Source organism: Eleutherodactylus coqui, chromosome 13 (genome assembly GCF_035609145.1).
Source record: "Eleutherodactylus coqui strain aEleCoq1 chromosome 13, aEleCoq1.hap1, whole genome shotgun sequence".
Taxonomy (NCBI): domain Eukaryota; kingdom Metazoa; phylum Chordata; class Amphibia; order Anura; family Eleutherodactylidae; genus Eleutherodactylus; species Eleutherodactylus coqui.
In genome coordinates this window covers 65,788,144-65,811,187 of record NC_089849.1, presented here as the reverse complement: position 1 = coordinate 65,811,187, position 23,044 = coordinate 65,788,144, and the positions used below count along the sequence as shown (strand labels likewise).

General features: G+C 43.4%; 1 protein-coding gene across 5 annotated transcripts in view; it reads right to left on the bottom strand.

Moving 5' to 3' along the window:
• Positions 1-5,873: 5,873 nt before the first annotated feature.
• Positions 5,874-23,044, bottom strand: part of SEPTIN9 (septin 9) — a 266,768-nt gene continuing 249,597 nt past the window's right edge. For all 5 annotated transcript variants that reach the window (XM_066587587.1, XM_066587591.1, XM_066587590.1 and 2 more), the window contains 3 exons: positions 21,743-21,839; positions 14,420-14,471; positions 5,874-7,733 (listed from right to left, as the gene is read on the bottom strand). In XM_066587587.1, the coding sequence (XP_066443684.1) occupies positions 7,601-7,733; positions 14,420-14,471; positions 21,743-21,839 (282 nt within the window). In that variant the 3' untranslated portion in view covers positions 5,874-7,600. The remainder of the gene's footprint in view (positions 7,734-14,419; positions 14,472-21,742; positions 21,840-23,044) is intronic.

The following is a 23,044-nucleotide window of genomic DNA, read 5'->3' as shown; positions in this document are numbered from 1 at the left end:
GCGCCGGCTTGTTGGCGTTCATGTACAGTACAATTTTTTTTTTTGCTTGCATTTCCTACAGCCCATGCGCACTGTTAATTGTGTATGAGTTGCGGGTCGGGCGCCTCCGTCCATGGCAAAATACAGCGTGCTGCGATTTTTCTTTCGCACGTGGAATATGCAATTTGTATCTGCGAGTGTGAAGGAAAAATTTAAACGATATGCCTTTCAATGCCCGTGTCTTGCTGTGGGTCCTCTGTGCTGTGATCTGCAATTAGGATCAGTTTGTGTGAGACCCCTCCCTAACCCACATATGTACTTGCAGATTTTTCCACATCTTTAGGGCCCCCGCCAGCAACATGAAAATGCGTGAACGGGCCTGCAATGTTGTCGGGCGGAGGAAGACAATTGAGCTCTGCTAAGCTGTCTCCCCCTTCCCTCCCCGACTCTCAGCAAGGGAAGGAGGCTGGATGGGGCAGGAGCTAGTGTACTCCCACCCACTCTCGGCCCTTGTTGGCAGCCAGCAATGGGAGGGGGAGGTAGCTTAGAAACTAGCTCCGCCCCTGACATTGCAAACAGCCAGCAAGGAGCAGAGTGGGGGCAGGAGTTTAGCACACTAGCTCCCGCCTCATCCCATTGCCATCAGCCAGTAAGGGGCAGAGATAAACTCTCTCCCCCCACTGGACTGTATCCCGGTCTGAATGGGCGCTCAAACAGGATAAGCAGCTGTCACGGCTGCCTCTTGTTCATGTGATTCGCATTGTTCCCAATGGGACAGAACATATCGCACGGCCCCAAAAACAATAGACTGATTGCAAACAATGGGTTCCATTTCCGTATGATTTTTGTGTGTCTCACAATGCACAAAAATCGCACGGGAAATAAAAAATAAATAATCGCCCATGTAATTATAGTCTAACATACAGAATTTGCGACAGATTTCATCTTTTGCATTTGGTGAAATTCCCAACATAATGAACATGTTGAAGACTTGAAACCTCACAGGGCGCTCCGAGATCTGCACTGATTAGATTCCTGCTCTCCGTGGAGGTTATGAAAACCCATTAATGTGAATTGTTCTGTAAATTCTCACACACCATACCGAAAGTTATTTGAACTTCATGTATCACATAATTAAACCATGTCCATGGCTGTGGGGAGTGAACCTTTATGCCCACAGTACCGAGCCAGCTCTTCAACGATGAATGGAAAGAGCTTAATTTTGTATTTGATTCAATCATTTTTGGCTTATCTGATAGCGGCCTTAACGTGCATTAACCCCTTGAGTGGCGGGTTTCCTACCACCCTGTCGTGCCCACCAGGGCAGGTTTTTTAAAATGGTCTAATCATTGAATTTCAACTAATTTTGCAGTTGCGTCTCAAGAGCCATAACTTTTTCATTTTTCCATTGACATGGCCATATGAGGGCTTGTTTTTTGCGGGACAAGTTGTGATTTTTTAAACAGGGGGGAGAAAAAAAGAAATGGGGAAAAAAGAAAAAAAGGGGCTTGGTCATTAAGGGGTTAAATAATGTATTAACTTCCTTCTCTGGGTCATTACGACGCATGGATACCACATGCGTGATTATATTTTTGATTTTTTACAAAGTAAAGGGAGACAAGTGTTTTTATTATTTTTTTTATAATTTTTAGCTTTTTTTTTTTTTTATTTTTTATTTTTTTGTCCCTTTAGGGGACTTCCACAGGGACCCATCAGGACCCCTGATCACATTCCGGGGGTCCGATGGTGACAGCCCTTTACATGCTGCAGTCACAGACTGCAGCATGTAAAGGGTTAACCAAGCAGAGATCGGAGGTTTTCTCTGATCTCTGCTGTAAGAGCTAGTACCTAGCTGTCCTCTGACAGCTAACAACCAGCTCTCCCTGCTACAGAGACCATCGGCTTGCTTCTGACAAGCCGATGGTCTCTATGGCAACCTGTAAACAAACCAGTGCAGGAGATTGCCGGAATATCGGCAATATCTTCTGCTGGTTTTTCAAAGCCCTTGCTTTGTTCTCTGTGGGTCTGTGCAGGCAGAGCACAGTGCCACAGCTTGTGGCATTGTGCTCTGCAGCTCCCATAGTGATACATAGCCCGGAAATCTTCCGGGCTATGTTGCTATGAGCAGTGGCGCTCATCCCGGAAAAATTTCCGGGCGTGCCACTCAAGGGCTTAAGGGGAAGTTCACAGTAGAAACTTCATGGAGATATCTTCTGTCGTTCTCCTCTTGGGTTACATTGGAGGATCTCTTTTTTTGGTGTATGACTAGTTTGTGGTGATAAAAGACACATAAAGTAAATCTTATTTGTATAGTAACAATTTATTCGGTAGGGCTTTCAGGTAATTATTATTTATTACCCCCCAACAAGTTGGGTGCTCCCTTTACCGACCTCAGAAGGATGGAAGGCGGAGTCAACCTGAACCATTTAGGGATTGGACTTGCAACCTTCAGGTCGTGAGCGAGAGCTTAGGACTGCGTTTCTGCTGCCTTAATACTCTGTGCCACACGAGGCTCGAATAAGCTTATTGGCAGCGGTGGGATCACACATCGGTCCATAAGATCTCCCCAAAGACATTCCCTAACACTATTCCAGGAATGTTTGGGATTTTCTATTATGGCAGGATAGTATGAAGGCAAAAGATGTTTAGTGGGAATGATATTGCAGTGTGAATGACTAGAGAATTTATGGCCAAGTACTCTCAGGGGATCACCAAGACAGTTTACTGGACATAGATGTTTGGAGTGTGGATGAAAGTCCATGTAGTCTTCAAAGCATGCAACAACTGATTTGTTACAGAATATGTACCAACGTCAAAATGTATACAAAAAATGTGTGTGCTTGGTTCTGTTCATATCTGCACTGTTGATCTTTCTTGTTTGGTTCCATCATAGAACCAGAAGAAGGAAAATCAAAGAAATAACCAGATCCGGAACATCATGGATAAAAATAGCACCAAACATGTAGCGTCTTACCGGCGCTGGATAGGAGCCATGGGTCTAGTAGCTGTTCTAGTCATTGCAGAATAGCCATAAGTTGTTAACGGGAAGTCTCGATTTGCAGTAGAAATGGATGAGGCGGGTAGCATAGTCAGATGGAAAGCCAGGCGTCAGCAAAGGGAGGTCTCGGTTAGCAGTACAGAGGGATGAGGTGGGAAACAGATGGAAAGCCAGGAGTTGGTATCAGGAGGTCTTGTTACAATAGCAGAGGAGCAGGTAGAAGTGAAGCTGATCAAAGCTGCGAAGCAGAATAATCACGCACTGGAGGAGTGTCAGGCTTCTATAGCGAGTCCGATTAGAAGCAGGGCAGAGAGGCAGGAACAAGAATACACAGGATCATGGAACAAGGCTAGGTTCAGCAGGGGAACTTTATCCAGCAAACTGGATAGCTCAGCAGTGAGAGCTACTAACTAGAACGCAGGAGGTGCCCGATTCTATTCCCGATACAACGAACCCCATTGGTTAAAATTGGGTCTTTTGGTTTTCCATCATGCTGCCTAGCATTTTACTGGCAAAATAGCACAGCATGGATCTGCGACAGAATTTTTAACACAGAAGTAAATAAAGTCTTTATAACCTGGAGTCAGAGGGCATAACCAAAAGATTCCTATGTAGCCCTGTGCCCAAACACTGCCTTTAGACTCAATGGAGTCGCAGGTTCTGGTGACTAGATTTTTTTTACAACTGTGAAGTTGCAATCCTAATGAGTTTTTTTCAGACTTCATAGTGTCCTCCCACTCCATGGAGTTCAATGGCAGTTTTAACATTGCAGGGCTTCACAGCAAACTTTGATTGTGTGAGCCCAGGCGTGGCCAGAGTTGCCCTAGCCTCAATAATCAGGTGGAAACCTCATGGAAAGAACAGTGTTGCCCTTTATAATCCGATCTGTATGATCACAGCAGAAGAAGAAGCCGAAGGAGATGTGCATAAAGACTTCATCTAGCTGTCAGACAGAACACATTGCGGGAGCCTTGGAAGGTGAAACAGAAATGGCCCCATACCTGGCCATGGTTTGTGTCTTGTACTGCAGCACAGACTCATGCACTTCAATGGAGCCGAGCTGCAATACCAGGCATAAGTAATGGTCTGATTTGTTGCAGTTTTCAAAGAAAGCAGCCATATTTTTGTAACCTGTACAACACCTTTAACCCATTAACCACCCTAGACCGCCATGGAGGTCTTAGGGTGCATTCAGATGACCATATATCGGCTGGGTTTTCATGCCCAGCCGATATACGGCGTCGCTTTCTCTCTGCAGGGGGAGGAGACTGGAAGAGCCAGGAGCAGTGCTCTGAGCTCCCGCCCCCTCTCCCCCCCGCAGTATTCTCAAGGAGGGGCGGGGGCAGAGTTAATTCCCGGAACTTAGCCCCACCCCCGCAAATAGTGCAGAGGGGCAGAGAGGGAGCAGGAGCACAGAGCACTGCTCCGGCTCTTCCAGCCTCCTCCCCCTGCAGAGAGACACGCCGTATATCGGCTGGGCGTGAAAACCCAGACGATATACGGTCGTCTGAATGCACCCTTAGTCAAATCTTTTTTTTCCCCTTGTTTTCTGTTGTCCTCCTTCACACACTTTTTCAGCTTATACATTTTTATAACAGAAGGGTTTTTGGTGGCTTTTTTACATTTGTAATATTTTAAGCATGCATTTTTTTCTGCAGTTTTTTATGTCCTTAAGAGAAATCTATTAGGAAAAAAAGTGTTATATCCAGAGCATTTGAATAAAATGCCACCAACCCCAAAAAAGTAAAAATGACCAAAAAACAAAACAAACCAGTGTTTAGTGCATTTCATATATCACTATGGGCTTGAATGTAACAACTGACTGCACCAAAACAGAAAAGAACACTACTGAAAAAAACTAAGACACACTGTTTTTCAAAAGCGGTGTGTAAAAGCTCCCTTAGGCCATCTATTCATGCTGTTGATTTCAATCCTTACAATACAAGGGTTAAATCCGGCAGCAGATCTGCAACAAAATTAGTGGCAAAAATCACATCATTTAGATGCAGATTTGGCCACTGCTGCATGTTTTCGGCTGCGGAAAGCCTAGAGTAGATTGGCTGTGTGTGAAGACAGCCTAAGGGCTTATTCAGACGACCATATATTGGCTGGGTTTTCACGCCGGACAATATACGGCGTCCCTCTCTGCAGGGGGAGGAGGCTGGAAGAGCCGGGAGCAGTGCTCTGAGCTCCCGCCCCCTCTCTGTCTCCTCTCCACCCCCATGCACTATTTGCAACGAGAGGAGGCAGGACAGGGCGGGGCGGGCCTAAGTTCTGGGAATTAGCCCGACCCCTGTCCCGCCTGCTCTCATTGCAAATAGTGCAGAGGGGCGGTGAGGAGGCAGAGAGGGGGCGGGAGCTCAGAGCACTGCTCCCGACTCATCCAGCCTCCTCCCCTGCAGAGAGAGATGCTGTATATCGGCTGGGCGTGAATACATGGCCGATATACGGTCGTCTGAATAAGCCCTAAGGGCGCGTTCACACGACAGTTTATGTTCAGTTTTTTGTGAACCAAAACCAGGTCCAAGATATGGAAGACATGCAAAATCTTTCCATTATACCTTCTCTCCACTCCTGGTTTTGGCTCACAAAAAACTGAACATAACTGTCATGTGAACAGGCCCTTAGGGTGCCTTCCAGGGTGCCTTCCACAAGACACTGGAACATTCCACTAATAAAACCGGCACCAAAATCCGCAAGGCTGAAGGCAGATTTCTACGCGGAATTGGTCGCAGGATTCTGCCATTTTCAGTTCTGCGTCGCAATCCGCTCGTTAAACTTGGATTTCGGAGTAGATTTTTCCTCCCGTTGGAATATCCCGCAGAGTACTACGAAATATTCTGTGAAAGCGCCTCAAACTAGTACTCGAGTTGTACAGAGACAACCAAACAAGATCTGCATTTGTAACATTTATTTTAGGAAATACATTTTAAAACACATCTTTATTATTTATACAAAAAAAGACTAGTTTATCATAATGCATATAAATCAAATAAAAGGCCACTTTAGGAAATCTTGGATCTTTTTAGCCCTAAATAAAAAAAATAAAAAAAAACTGAAACAAAAAAGAAAAAAAAAACAAAACAAACAAAAAAAAAAAACACAAATAAGCCAAACCCCTCCCCCCAAATAAAAACCAAAAGAAAAAAAAAAAACATTTAGTTTCCTCTTAACAAAGGACAGTACAACATCACAGACAGGGTGGCATCTTTTCAAGTGCATTAAGCATCCTGCCTCTTCATACCTTAATCCTTAGTATGTGAAATATATATCTTTTCAGTTGATATAGTTTTTTATTTGCTAAAATATAGCAACTCGACATGTAAATTTTTTTTTTTATTTGTTTTTTTTTTTACATTTTATTTTTGTTTAATCGAATGCAGCTTAGCGAGTAGAAGGCTTCTTAGAAAGGGATAAACTGGAGATCGTTACAGTAAATGACAATTCACAAATTACAAGGAAAAAAGTTAAATACACAAGAGACACAAATTTATTTCCTCTCATTTGGAAGGGAGCACATTAGCTTTCCACTCAGTGTATTAATTATCCATTACTTCCAGTAATAAAAAGTTGGGAAACTAGACCGGGGAGGGATTAGAACGTAATGAAATGTAATAGATAGAGGAGGGCCCACAAGTGAAATCAGAAGAACCAGGGTCAGTTGTAACTAAGAAAGGTGAGGGAGTGGAATGTATGAAAAAAACCCAAAAAACACAAATGGCGATAAATAACAGACGTGTAATGGTGATTGGGGTGGTGGTGGTGGTGGTGGGGGGGGTGGGGTGAACGTTAATAGGAGGTTAATAGCCTGGTACGGTAGGAACTGCAAGGAATTTAGCAATACGCTACATCTAATAGGCTAAGGCTTTATACACCATTTAATAAACCTTCTCGTTTCCATCTTCATCCTCTGCCTCCCCTTTCATCCTTCCAGGTGTAATAAATACTATATCTAACCTATGGGATGCAACATTTTCACATTCATGTATAACCTTCGGCACATAAGAAATTGGCAATTTATATGGAAGTTAAATAGAAAATACTTGGTACCTTCTCCTGGGGTTACTCACAAAGGCATCACATAGGGTTAATCCTTATTTTTCTACCCATTCCCACAGAAATGTGGCTATGATGGAGTGTCACAAGCCAATGAATGGCTCAACAATGCTCACCCTATAAACTGTGGAATTACTATTCCCCAGTCCTCCACATTCTTTTAAGAGATTTCCAGGGTTAGAAAATCATGGCTGCTTTCTTCTCAACACAGCGCCACCCATATCCGTTGGTTGTGTATGGTATTGCAGCGTAGCTCCCATTCACTTTAAAGGAGATCAGCTGTAATACCACACACAACGCTACAGATAAAGGGTTTGGAAAAAAGCAGCCATGTTTTTCCAACCGTTGGACAACCCCTTTAACTGCATCATTACCCTCTCGCTTCTATGGCACATCCTTGCAGATCAGGCAGAATGGGGGAAGTGGGGTCTCTGAAAATGAATGGACTAGCCTTCCTGATCTTTCTTCCCAATATTCCTTCCGCTCAATGTCACGGGAGCAGAAGACACATGAAAAGGAAAACTGAAAGACAGGATGGATCAATAAAGGGAGTGCTAGGCCTCAGAATTACATCTCGTTGGAGGAGTAGTCTTTTTCTGCTGTGCCGTTGGAGAGTATATTTCCTTCTTGGAGCCGCTTGACACGATATGCCTCAAAGTGAATACTGCTTGTTATGTCCTTGATATTCTGCATGTGCGTCCTGCGAGGAATAGAAAAATCAAGCTATTGTTAAACAGAACTGCTACGTGCAACTATATATTGAGGAGAACAAAATCTAGACACTCGTCAGGGGTGGCGGAGTACTTGGCTAACGGCGATCGCCGGATAACCAACAGTGCAGCCAAATATCCGTCAAGAAAGGAGTGACATCATCACAGGAAGGGAGGAAGGAAGCGGTGGGTGCAAATGACTTCTGTGCTGGGCAGAACTATTGTTAGTAGTGAAAGGAGGGGATGTATTTCGTTACAGTTGGTCTAATAAAAACACAAAGGCAAGCAGCAATCCGACTGCAATATCCATCACTTCTCTACAATTAAATTAAGTCAGAGGAAACATAATAGGAAACTTGATTTAGAGGCGGAATGGCAAATACCAGAGAAACATGAGGCTTCATCAATATTGTAGGGAATGACAACAGTGAACACCAGTCAAAGTGTCTGTGGAAACACAACGGATATGCCAGGATATAGGCCTGCGCTACCCAGGTACTTGCTGTCCCCTTTTTGCACATGAAGAATCAATGCTGCCCCAATGGTACTAGTATACTTGGTCACCATAAATGGAACTCCCTCACAGAGTTGGGTTGCCTCTTGGCCATGACTTTGGCGACATCTTTTTGCCTACAGATAGGTATTGTGGCAGCATTGAAACAAGGACATTGTGCAACTTGGTGGCAACTCCGAGAGTCATTCATGTGAAGCTGCCCTAAGGTCAGAATAACACCAGTGTATTCCAGCCGTATTTATGTGTTCGTAATAGACATATGAAGTGGGTTACCCACATTTCTTCTGACCTGAACACTGAGCATAGATTCCTATGATGTTTGGAGTTGAGGTCAGGCCGGAACACTTGTCCGTAATGTAGATGCATAAATGTGGACAGAATATGCTGGCGAGTCACCGGCCTACGGGGCATTCATTCAGGCAATTGGTGGGATCCCAGTGATTGCACTTACACCGATACAATATATTTCACCTATTCTTTGGGTACTTTGTTTCCTCCTACACATCAAGAACATACTGATTGTTCTATGTGTATCTCTGAGAAAGCGGATCCAGATTGTTAGTCTCATTGGCAACCAGGACCAACACGACGGATGACAATATCCAGCACTATGGAATGTGTTGGCACTATACAAGTAAAATCTTGTGGATGTAGGAGAAGCCCTTTAAGGATTTTATCATAATCTACAGGAGGGCATCCGTTCCGTTTAGAGGAAAGCAGGTTTCATCACCAACATAGAAAAGGGTTCTTTACTGTAAGAGCAGTTAGACTGTGGAACTCTCTGCCTGAAGATGTGGTGATGGCAAAATCCATAGAGGAGTTTAAAAGGGGACTTGATGTCTTTCTGGAGAGGAAGGATATTATAGGTTATAAATCTTAGGTTAATTGTTAATCCGGGTATACAGGCAGGTAGGAACTATTAGAGGTTGATCCAGGGAACAGTCTGATTGCCATTAGGGAGTTGGGAAGGAATTTTTTCCCCAAAAGGGCTAATTGGCTTCTGCTCTTGGGGTCTTTTGCCTTCCTCTGGATCAACACAGTAGGATAGACAGGCTGGACTAGATATCCAGTATGCAAAAAACTATTTTAGGCGCTCTGAAGGAACATACACATTTAAATATAAATGCAGGGTATTCCTGCTGAATTTATTGCAAAGTAAACTAAAATAATGGCAAAATAGCAAAATGCCAAAAACAGATTATGCACATATGCAACGCGTTTCGTCGCTCTTATGGCGACTTTCTCAAGCATAAACATCCATAGTCACATACAACTATTTATATGTACAAGCAAACACTTACATAAGAACACTGACCAATCCTGCTTCTTTCTCTGTTTCCTCCAGCGTGTCCTAATGGAAATGCACGCTGAGGCTTGCCGCCCCATGCAGTCCATAGGACTTCCGGGTTGCGGCCACCACGTAAAACGTCATGACGCTCCAGGCGTCATGACTAATATCCGGTGTATATACGTGGGCTTTACAACCCGGTCTATGGGATTTCCGGGCTGTGACCAGCACGTAAGGCGTCATGACGCATCGGTCGTCATGACTACCATCCGGCGGATATACCTGGAATGTATTCCCCACGGCTCTCCACCCGGAGGTGAGATACACTGATGTTTCCCCGTCCTATGTCATGTGACCGCACCTAATGTGTATCGTTGCCATGGTTGCATTACTAGTCCCGGATCCCGGGCCAGTTTCAAATTACAAAGCGCCATCTCTACTCTGATCCGCTGCTGTCAGCAAGGGGGCCTGATACTCCAATATACCCGACATACAGGATATTTATGTGTGTTACATTATAAAATTAATAAAACATGGGAATAAATATGTATATACACATGTGTATATGAAAGCTAGTTTCTACACACATGTGTATATAAACCTACATACACACTTGTGCCAAACTTGCAAAAGAAAATGTTTACTTGATTTATAAATATTTATACCATAAAACATTTTTCCTTTTGCTATAACTTTCAAATAATTAAAATAATTAAAATTTCTCTAAAACTTCATTTAAACCATGTGGGACCAGTGAGCCTAACTTAAAAATCCAGTACATCTCCTTTATCCTTAAGCAGTTAACCGATTTTACAGATATTTTCTCTAACGGAGTCACTTTTAACAATGAGGGGTCGCAGTTATGGGATAAACTGTAATGTCTCGAGACACTATGTTTCGTGAAACCTTTCTTAATATTACTTTTATGTTGAGAGATTCTCGAACTAAGACAATTAGTGGTTCTTCCCACATATCTCTTCCCGCAGGGGCATTCAAGTAGGTATATCACGTACCTCGACTTACATGTTAGATATTGTTTTATGGGTATTTTCTCGCTGTCTTTGCTTTTTATTTCTATAGTGCCATGTAGTATATGTATGCAGCTTTTACATCGTTTTTTACCACACCTGAATGCCCCTGTTTTCCCTTTTGGATCATGTTTATCCTCCATATGTAATCTTTTTTCTTTTCTTGGACATGATGGTGCCAGGAGGTTTTTGAAAGTTTTATTTTTTCTAAATATGCATATCGGTTGCAACCGATATGCATATTTAGAAAAAATAAAACTTTCAAAAACCTCCTGGCACCATCATGTCCAAGAAAAGAAAAAAGATTACATATGGAGGATAAACATGATCCAAAAGGGAAAACAGGGGCATTCAGGTGTGGTAAAAAACGATGTAAAAGCTGCATACATATACTACATGGCACTATAGAAATAAAAAGCAAAGACAGCGAGAAAATACCCATAAAACAATATCTAACATGTAAGTCGAGGTACGTGATATACCTACTTGAATGCCCCTGCGGGAAGAGATATGTGGGAAGAACCACTAATTGTCTTAGTTCGAGAATCTCTCAACATAAAAGTAATATTAAGAAAGGTTTCACGAAACATAGTGTCTCGAGACATTACAGTTTATCCCATAACTGCGACCCCTCATTGTTAAAAGTGACTCCGTTAGAGAAAATATCTGTAAAATCGGTTAACTGCTTAAGGATAAAGGAGATGTACTGGATTTTTAAGTTAGGCTCACTGGTCCCACATGGTTTAAATGAAGTTTTAGAGAAATTTTAATTATTTTAATTATTTGAAAGTTATAGCAAAAGGAAAAATGTTTTATGGTATAAATATTTATAAATCAAGTAAACATTTTCTTTTGCAAGTTTGGCACAAGTGTGTATGTAGGTTTATATACACATGTGTGTAGAAACTAGCTTTCATATACACATGTGTATATACATATTTATTCCCATGTTTTATTAATTTTATAATGTAACACACATAAATATCCTGTATGTCGGGTATATTGGAGTATCAGGCCCCCTTGCTGACAGCAGCGGATCAGAGTAGAGATGGCGCTTTGTAATTTGAAACTGGCCCGGGATCCGGGACTAGTAATGCAACCATGGCAACGATACACATTAGGTGCGGTCACATGACATAGGACGGGGAAACATCAGTGTATCTCACCTCCGGGTGGAGAGCCGTGGGGAATACATTCCAGGTATATCCGCCGGATGGTAGTCATGACGACCGATGCGTCATGACGCCTTACGTGCTGGTCACAGCCCGGAAATCCCATAGACCGGGTTGTAAAGCCCACGTATATACACCGGATATTAGTCATGACGCCTGGAGCGTCATGACGTTTTACGTGGTGGCCGCAACCCGGAAGTCCTATGGACTGCATGGGGCGGCAAGCCTCAGCGTGCATTTCCATTAGGACACGCTGGAGGAAACAGAGAAAGAAGCAGGATTGGTCAGTGTTCTTATGTAAGTGTTTGCTTGTACATATAAATAGTTGTATGTGACTATGGATGTTTATGCTTGAGAAAGTCGCCATAAGAGCGACGAAACGCGTTGCATATGTGCATAATCTGTTTTTGGCATTTTGCTATTTTGCCATTATTTTAGTTTACTTTGCAATAAATTCAGCAGGAATACCCTGCATTTATATTTAAATGTGTATGTTCCTTCAGAGCGCCTAAAATAGTTTTTTGCATACTGGATACCTGTGTTCCTTTTGAGGAGTTGCATCCCCTTGTTTTTGGGGGATACAACAAATTTTGGGCAAGCTCCTCCCTGTACCCACGGGGGGTTATAGAAGAAATACACGTTTGTTCGTTTCCTGTGGATCCTGCGGACAATTGTCCTTTGTTACTACGTGCAGACCTGGACTTGGAGGTGTAGAGTGGATGGGTCCTCCCCTCATGGGAAGCATCCTCCACATACACCGGGTAAGTCATCTTTTCTAATCTACATTTTGCAACAATGGTTGGTTGTCTTGGATATTCGTAAGAAGGGCGCTGTCCTCATTTCTTTTCATTCAGGCTGGACTAGATGGACATTGTCTTCATTCGGCCTTACGAACTATGTTACTATGTTACTTTGCAAAGGTGGGGAATGAATATCCAAAGATCACCGATTACTACAGGCAGAGCCTATAAACCCATCCCAAGCCTACCTAATCAATTAAACACAAGGCTGGTTACGGGCTCATTCACATCAACGTTTTGATTTTCATTTTGAATGCATCTCTTCTTTTTTTCCCCCTTTAATGGAACAGATATCAAAATGGAATTGAAACGGAAACCAAAAATAAACCAAAGTTTACGTTAACAGATCTGGTAGACTGATCTGTTAAAACGATGGACGGTTGCTAACATTTTGTTTCGGTTTATTTCCATTTATATCAGTTTTTAACAAAAGGATAACCTTCTGTCTTTCTAACCTTCTGTTCATCTAAACACTGATCCATTAAATGGACATCAAAAACAGAACCAAGAGGAAACCTTTTCCGTTCAGTTTCGTCAACCACTGTCTATAATGTAAAACAAAAACCAAACCAAACCAAAATGGATCTGAATTTGGGGATTTAAATTGATCATAACCAAAGCTCAGAAAATCCCATTGAAATCAATAGGGCTTAAAACGCAGCCATTTTTTCCATTTTGCATCTCCTGCCGGCAATGCAAAATTAAAATCAAGCTTGGTGATGTGAACAAGCCACGAGTGTGTCAGAGCTCTCTCTTGTACGGATCCCTTTATCTGTTGCACATGGTCAGGGTAGATTTGGGGCCTCTGGGTACACACAAGAATCAGCTGGCCATCTACTTACTAACTAAACAGGAATTCTTCCATTGACTAAGGCCCAATGTCCACGGGCGGATTTGATCTGCAGAATCCACACAGGTCACCAGCATGGAAGATCCACAATTCAAAGTGCCCATAGGGAAGCATTGGCATCCTGGCAAATGGATTTAAGCATGCGGATTTAATTTGCGGACCATTTGGTGTGGAAAACAAATCACAGCACGCTCCATTTCAGTGTGGATTCCGTGCGGACGGGCTCAATAGATGTCAATGGGTGCGGACGATCCGCAGTGCATCTGCAAATACAATTGTGGAAGTACTGCGGATTTGGAGGGTAAAATCAATTAGGGGGGTGGGGAAAAGGCTGGGAGGTGGGGGTGCGGATTTTTTTTCCATGCGGATGATTCGCAGTGCATTCACGTGGAAAAGCCATTACATCCGCGATTTCCCGCAAATGGTTTCCGCAGGTTTCCCACTGCAGAAATCCGCGTGCGGAATCTGATCCACCCGTGGACATGAGGCCTTAGGGTGCATTAACTGGCAAGAAATCAGTCCAGTGTTTCGAGCATTGTGAGATGCACAAAAATGCACTGCATTATTTGCAATGGGTGTATTTACAAGGGTGTTCTTTCTCTCCAAGTGATGCTGCAAGATAGGAAAAAAAATAAACAAATGGGAGGTTCAATTTTCAGGCTAGTCTCGCATGAGAAACATGCAGATGTGTGATCTCCTGCACATCGCACAGCATCCGGACAGGGTTTCCGTGAGTTGCGCCTGATAATTGTGGGTGCGACTCGCTATTATGCACCCTAATAGCAAGCAAATATTTTGAAGATAAAACCAAGCAACTACTAAGCACCTCTGAAATAAGTCATCTCGGGGTAAAAAAAAAAAAAAAGGATTCTCTTAAGGGGCTAATTGGTAGGGTCTAGCAGCATCTAAATCATAGGAGATCCAAAACACCAATGGAAGACCAGGAGGTCCAGAAGAGGACAAAATGTGGTCAAATTGTTCACTCTACAAGTAAAAAGTATCAGTGGTACCCTGAATCACTCACCTGATCAGAAGATCTCGCAGGCAGGCAAATTCACAATGAGCTATGTTTTCAACTAGAAGGATAAAAATTAAATCAGATTTACTATGAGCCGCTGCAGCACATGTGAAGGTTACAGCATATAAACAGATAAAAGGTACAATAATCTGGCATTTCATTCATTACGTAGCTGTCCCCCTGTATATATAGGTCAGTGAGCATTACCTTGGTTATTCCTTGCCATCATAAACACCTAACCTCCTTCGCCTCAGATGGTCATGTGTTCTTAATTCTAACCAGCTCAGATTTACTTGGGTTTATGTGTTGAGTTTCTAGTCAGTTTCTCAGTCTGTGTGATGCTGTTATATGGACTCTAGCACAGAAACTGCCTGCAGACACTCCGATCACAGTTACTGATGATGATCACACGGTTATAATGTGAATACAGATAGTAATAGCAGTGTTTTACCTGCGGCACAGATGGCACAGTCTGTAGCCAATTATGTAGTGCGGTGTCTGATGCATTGTAGTATTGAAGCAGAAGTGAAAGCAACATAAAGATGGTACCTGTTAAGCATAAGACTGGTTCACATCTGCATTGCAACCTCTGGTTGGAGATTCCATCTCATATCCGGCTCAAAATACCGGAAGGAAAAGTGCTGCATGCAGCGCTTTTTCTTCCATCCAAAAGCCGGGCAGCTGAGCGGAAACCAAACATGCCCCATTATAGTCAATGGGGTCTGTTCTGCGCTTTTTGTTTCCATCTTGAGACGGAACCATTTGGCTGTGGGGATTCCCCTTTCCTGTTCCCCGAACAGAGCAGGAAGGTGGAACCCGGAGGGCAAGTGTGAACCACCCTTAGACAGGAGGCTGTACTACATAGAAGTGACTGCAATATACCGAGGAGACTGCCAGAGCGTGACAGACAATCAGGTGAGGGGGACAGAGATGGAAAGAAAATGTGTTTTCGCTGTAGTGGCCTTTTCAAGAGGATCTGTTGGCACTCCTCAAATGTCTGATTTAGTAAATAATGGTTTCCACCCTAAACATTCCTGCAAAATTTTTACTTATAAGTCTGTTTTGCGGTTTCTCTGTTCTTCCTCCAAGAAAAGTATGCATAAATTGACAACTGGGTGTTACCATTTTCCTGTCAAAGGGTAGTGTCTCTGCACATTCTGCAACCGTCACTTCTGATTGGGCAGTGCCAGAATCAAACCAACATACCCCCAACTGAGAACACCCAGCTTCAATTCATTCATAGATTTCTAGGAAGAAGACGACAGTTTTAAGAAATGATTATCTAGAATTCCTGAGGAGTACAAGGATTTACTAGAACAAATGTGTTACAACGGTGACCGCTTCTATTAAAAGGAATATTAGTGGGGGGGGGGGGTTTCGTAACGTATTAGAAAACTTTTTTAATAATTACAGAAAACAAAAACAGATTGTCTGCAACCACCAGGTGGCAGTCATGAGTCGTGCGTAAACTAGGACAAAAAAGCCATAAAACCTAAGAAAGCCTGCAGCACAGGAGAATCTTAAACCAACAAAAACAAACATTTCCTTTAGCAGAACATGGCGAGGTGTTCAGAAGAAAGCGCCTATGTGGACTCTTGTCCTCTGGTTCTAGTTATGTGCAGTACATGTCTGACTGTTTTAGTTTAAGGCAGAGTTAAACCGTCCTCGGTGGTGGACACGCTGCCTGTCTGAGGCCAAAGAGCAACGTGAGCCTGCAGGGTGGAAAGAGGGGGTGGTGGGAGGAGAGGGGTGCGTAAGTAACCTCCATCTGAAGTGAAAAGTACAGACGTGGCAGGAGATGCAAGCCACAGATCATGTGTTAGGCTGGTTACAGCACAAGAGCATTGTGTAGAGAAAAGCCACTGTGCCCATACCCCCAGACCTGCAGCGCAGACACTAGCGGGGCAGAGAAAGAGCAGAAATAAGCGGAACATAATGAAACGCATACATATGTGATAGCACGTCTCTCCAGGCGCCCCCTCCTTAAAAGGGTATTTGGATTCAGCAAATAAAAAGACAATTTTTTTAATAGACTTTCACTTTACAGTTTAAGATCTCTGCTTGCTGCCAGTTAATAGGAATGCTCATTCCAGATAATAAAATCTGTCCTGGTCATGTGATGATCACACAGGCACATAGCTCATCACATCACCGTTATGAAGATCGGGCTGCACTAATTGATCAATAAGTGGTCACTTGATGTTGCCAGAGATAATAAAAAAAACCAAACATTTTGTTATTTGTATAGCGCCAACTTATTCCACGGCGCTTTCAGCCAATTACCCCACAGCAAGCTGGGTATTTATTTTACCAACCTCGGAAGGATGGAGGGCTGAGTCAACCTTGAGCCGGCTACCTGAACCATGTGGGGATTGAACTTGCAACCTTCAGGTCGTGAGCGAGAGCCTAGGACTGCCTTTTTGCCATAGAACTCTACGTCACCACAGCAGTCAAACACTGTTTTTGTCACGTTACTGCCACCTCATTTGACCTCTTCCTCAGTTCTGTGTCTTGTAACGAGCTATGCACCTCAGCATTTCATCACCAGGACAGGTCCTGACCCACTAGAAGTGGACAGAGACCCCCCCTACTTTGAAGTTTGACTCAAATGGAGCTCCAAGTCACGGAGGCAGGCCGCGCCAGCTTCTCACTGTCCACAACATGTAGGTTGACAATGCTCTCCCTATACACAAAAGGGGAGAGACCGGTCAAGTCTTCATACCACAGGTGGAGAGAGGCCAACATGGTCCAGCTCCCTTATGTGGAGCTCTGTCCGAGTCAAACTTCAAAGCGGGGTCATGCATTGAACTCTAACACCCCTTAATCATGAATTTCATTACGGCGAATCAGAAGCACAGGTAGGTGTGATTCTCAGGGCTGCTCTTTACCGGGAAAGCACAATGCCTTGAATGTGTAAGCCCAGGAGGGGGTTTTGGTGACTTCCTCTATACAAATAATATTTTTAGACTAGGCAGAAATTAAACTTTTTTTTTTCTTTTAAACTAAGTTTACCATATCACTGTGCGGTTGGTTGTATTGGGGCAGTGTTATATTATGAGCCAGGGAAGCAGGTGATATTTCACTTAAAGTGGTTGTCCCTAGATCGGTGATGAAATAAAATACATAACTATCAATCTATAGGATAGGCAATCAAAGTCTCATCCATGGGGGTCTCACCAGTAAGACCCCCACTGATCTTGAGAATGGGGGTCCCGTGTCGTCCTCTCCTCCTCACTGCAGGCTCACCCTGCAAGGACATGGAGATTGAATGGCGCGGTACCAGTGCATGTGCGGTGCCGCTCCATTCATTTCAATGCAGCTGACAGAAATAGCCGAGTACAAGGGCATGGCCATCTTGGCCGTTGCATTGAAGATGAATGGAGGAGCAGCATCATGCATGCACGGCTGCCACTCAATTCACTCTTCTCCTCACTGAGGGGTTGCAGTGAGCCAACAGTGAGAAGGAGAGGGGGCTACAGAACTTCTGTTCTTCAGTTCGGTTGGGGTTTCAATGGTGAGACCCCACCAAAAATATTACCTATCCTATGGGATAGGTGCCAAAGGTCAATATTGGGAATAACTAAGTTTCTATGTAGAAAATTAAAACATGCATTCAACCCGCTCACCAGTGTGCCACATACCAAGGGTATGGCTACTGCACCCAAGAGTAAAGTCATAAGAATGAAGTAGATACGGACCTTGCACACAACTATGTAACAAGGATTAGGCTGAAGTTCTGCCTCCCACATGTCACCTCTCATTGGAAATAAACTAACCAGAGGACATTAAAAACTGCCGTTTCAACTATTTTACCATAACTATAGGCAGACTGCAGGAAGTATTACAGACTAACAGAACACTAGTTTGACCCTTAAAACCAATATAACCCTTCCTAGTTTTACGCCCCCTTACATTTCTGACAGGTCTTTACTGTATATATTCACCTTTGAATACCAGGTAACATAAAAAGGACTTTCATAGTCCAAATTTACGCTTAATTATGCAGGCTTCAGAGCTGAAATCTCCCAGCATGCCTTACTGGCTTAGTGTCTACAAAGACCTTGTTCTACTAACATGCGTACTTGGGAGTACAGTCTTTATACCCTGACACTGCAGGATAGTCTGATGTAGAAAACATGACCTACCTTCCCTCTGCAATATGGGAGCTTAGCAAAGTGGTTTTGGATGTGTCTAGTGGCAAAGTCCTTAAAGGATTGTCCAATTGTAAACTACTGCTAGCAGATCCACAGGACAGATCATCAATAATAGATCAGCGGCGTTGACCGCTTGGGACATCCACCGATCAGCTTTTCACGGGGTTGTGCTTGTGCACAGAGTTGGTTTCTGCTGGAAACAATCAGTTCCATTCTCAGTGCAGTGGCCAAGATTGGTATTACAGGCAAAGCTAAAAATTGGGAAGTGCCAGCTCACCTGCTTTTTCTGAATTCTACCACAGAACACAGAAAGATCCCATTCAAGTGAATTGCCTGTAATAAGCAGCTTGGCCACTGCACTGAAAACGGAGCTGTTTCTTTCCTGCAGAAATCAGCATGAGAACAACCCGGTGAACAGCATCCCGACAGCAGACCCTTACCAATCTACTACTGATGGCCTGTCCTAAGCATAGGCCATCTGTAGTTTACAACTGAACCCCTTCTAAAGGATTTTAATGAGAACCAGCTAAAAGTTGTGAATGGAGCTATACATTATAATAAAGGCTTTGTGTAACCAACGCCGATCAATGAGATTGACTATCATCTACCAGGTCGTCATGCAGGTAGATTCAGACCCCATAGGGTTTCGTTTTTGCTACAGCACATCCACCACCAACGATTATTTTTTATGCTGCATAAAAGCTGCGATAACCCAGAGGACAAGCATTTGCTCTTTTGTCAGGTGATCGGCGGCACTCTTGCAAAGCCCAATGATCGGGCAAATGAATGTTCTTGCCTGACCTTCAGGTTGGGTGAAGAGCCCTTAAGCAACCGTGTAAATACTGAACTGTTTATATAGATTTTCTCCCTATAAACACTGTGAAATAGTCCTTAAAGTTTAACATATACTGCGGTGCAATGGGATACAAGAAAAGATAGTCTTGGTTTTTCCTGTGTAGAAAAAAAAATGCTGAAACATTTTAGGAAATAACCACAATAAAAGAGTCTCATAAAAGGAGAACTGACAGGGAGCCACTTCCATTCCTCATCTCCAGAAGAATTTATTTGCGCTTCCTTAATTTTAGGCTTCTCAAAATACTGACTTACTATTTACATAAGGGATGACCTGAAGCTATAAGGGCTCATGTCCACGGGCAAAAGAAGAATTAAAATCCGCAGCAGATTTTAACTCTTCTCCTGCCCGTGGATCCGCACCCCATAGGGACGCATTGACCACCCACAGGTAGATAAATACCCGCGGATGGTCAATAAAAGTGATTTAAAAAAAAAAATGGAGCATGAAAAAATCCGGACCATGCTCCATTTTCGTGCGGGTGCCCCGCGGGGACGGCTCCCGTGGGCTTCTATTGAAGCCTATGGAAGCCGTCCGGATCCGCGGGAGACAAAAATCAGATTTTACTCACCCGCTCCGTTTCTTCTCTTCGCCGCGGCGCCATCTTCTCTCAGTCGCGGCCGGATCATTTTGCTTCGGGCCGGCACATGCGCGGGGCACGTCACCGACGTCATCCTGTGCATCCGCCGGGCCGAAGAAAGAAGATCCGGCCGCGATGCAGAGAAGATGACGCGGCAGCAAAGTAAGGATCCGGAGCGTGCGGGAGGTCAGTTAATTCTGATTTATTCTTATTTTCAGTGCTCATGTCCGCGGGGCAGGAGGGACCCGCTGCAGATTCTCCATGGAGAATCCGTAGCGGACCTGATTTTCCCCGTGGACATGAGGCCTAAGGATTCTAGAAAAGCCATTGGGATTTCCATGAAGACAATACAAAAGACATGTAAGCTCTCTCTTAGGTGTCCCAGAAGATACACTATTTACTCCCTCCTCCTTATAAATCCGTGTCAACGTTCTGTAAAGGGAACCTCACCCACTTGCCCCATCTGCAATAGACCAGGACTTCTGAGTCTCGCCCCTTAGAACACCCTGCCACTTCAGAAGTTTGTCAGATAAAAATGGAAGGGATCTGGACGAAATTGCTACTTGTGTACTCTGATTTTTACAACACTGCCCATTTCAGCTACATAAAAGAAAATTAATTTGTATTTCCCGGTTCATCATGTATGTCTTACCGCGTTTATGCGAAAATAAGCCCTACCCCAAACTTTTTGGCTATCTGCGGGGAGACTTGAAATATAAGCCCTACCCTGAAAATAAGCCCTAGCCACACTGCATTAAAAAAAATTTCATAGCTCTGACAGGTTTCCTGCACTCTTCGGTCGATGATAGATCACTTCCTGGTTGCGGCTTTTGTAAATCCCGCCTCTAAGAAGTGATGGCTCTGATTTGCCAGTGAGCGCTGCTTTCAGCCAATCAATGCAGGGCTCGCTGAACCAACGTGACAGCTGTGATTGACCGAGAGCAGCTGAGAGACTGCAGGAATTCCGGCAGAGCTATAGATAGCAGACCAGTGGGAGCGACCTGGACCGCGGCTGCTAGGTAAGTATTCATAAGATGTGCCCCGAAAAGAAGATCCTGTACCTCTTTTGTGGCAAAAAAATTATATAAGACAGGGTCTTATTTTCAAGGAAACACAGCAATTTAGTGTTCCTTTAAGACAACTTACTGTTTTCTTGGTTGGAGTCCATATTTAACCACAAAAGACTCGACTCTACTGTCCTCTGGTTCACAAATCTTTAGGGTACAGCACACAAGATAACAACATTTTGGTGGTGTGAGACAAATTCCACAGTCCCTTTTACACGACACGATTCTTAAGAGGCATAACTTGAAGCTCCTGGGCCCTTATGCAAAACCTGTAATAGGGCCCCCAACTATGTTTTATTCATAGCACTGGGCTCCCTATATGGAGAAGAGAGGCCTTATGGGTCCGCTACGGCTCCTGAGCCCGGGCACAACCATGTCCCCTAAAGTTCTGCCAGTGGAGTGAATGGAGGCAAGCTCCAGCCTGCACCACCTCCATTCACTGAGTGATGATAACTCTTATGTAAAAGCACATTGCTGGGCCAGTTGTCAGGTACTAAAGTGCCCAACAGTCGTCCCGTGTTAAAGGAGCTTTAGCCTGACGAAACAAGAATTTTTAGTTTTTACCTAAAGTGCAGGTGTAATTAGAGGGAGATTGCCCTAAGATAAAGCCCCTGTGGAAGATACAGGATAAAGTCTAAAGGAGCATTACAGTATTTTCCATGCGTTCTACCTCACCTTCAATGGTCCCCCACTTTGTTTTCCGGCCCAGTATCCTCCTGCCATTAATCTGATATTCTTGGTCACTGCCTACCACAGCAAATGGAATCATTTCCTAAAAGAAAAAAAAAGATGGTTGTAAAAGTTATGTAATAATTAGAGAAATATCACACCACCGGAATCTTGGTAGGGAATTTGTTATGGAGATTGACTTTTTACACCGGGGCACTAGCAGAAGTTTTGTATTTAAATATCTAATACTGTACTTCAAAAAGTTGAGTTCTAGAGTCAACTTGCTAAGAATACTTCTTATATCATTAGCCCTAAGAGCAGCATTCATTAGGTAAAAATCTATATGGAACACCACAAAGGCACAATATCTCCCACGATATAGACCAATTTCCATAAGGAGAATAATTCCTATCATGACAAACATCTCTTCACGTTTGCCCTTCTCCTGATTGTGCTAAAAACATTGCACAGCTCGTCTGATAGGACAATCTTTATTTTTATATCATGGGGGCTGAGAAGTGAGATCTCTTGAGTCACAGGGGATTAGGCTCCTATAAAAAAAAAAGTGATATCACACCCACTTATAACTAATGAGGCTGGAGAGTTTAACCTTTGGGGTATCAACCATGCTCGTTTCAACTCTAAAACTGATCAGTAGAAGAAAGGGTTCTTTACAGCAGAAGTAGTCCAGCTATGGAACACCATACTATGTCCAGATGTCTATCCAATGGCACTGAGGGTTATTGTAATTTAGCAATGAATACATCAGCGATCTAGTGAAGTTGTTCCACTACCATGAGGCAAAGTTGGCCAGAAGATTTAATTATTTCTGTTGGCATACACTAGCATTAACATTCTAGAGCTGTACAGAGACTGCGACCAACATCCACAGTTCCTCACTGTCTAAAAGTGCACACACATTAGACTAAAGTTGATGAAAATGGACAATTTCAACCAAAACTACCAATAGTTATTGAAATTTAAACAATTGTTTCAGCCAACCAATGACAGCCCTTCATTGTTTGGAAAGAAGTTGGCCAAGCTTGAAATTTTTGCCCAAGCAACGGACCAATGGTCTTTCTTTGAAAGAACGTTCCCATAAAGATCTTTCGTCCATTGCCCAGTGTTATTAAACGTGTACAGCCAGTTTGAACAACGGTGATGGCTGGTATGGACTAAAGTGTGTTTGGCTGAGCTGCATCTACAAAACTATGATAACATCAACCTACCTCTATCGAATGTGTGTGGCCACCTTAGAGGTGCCCATAGACAAACTAAAATTGATCAAAATGTATGATTTCAACCAAA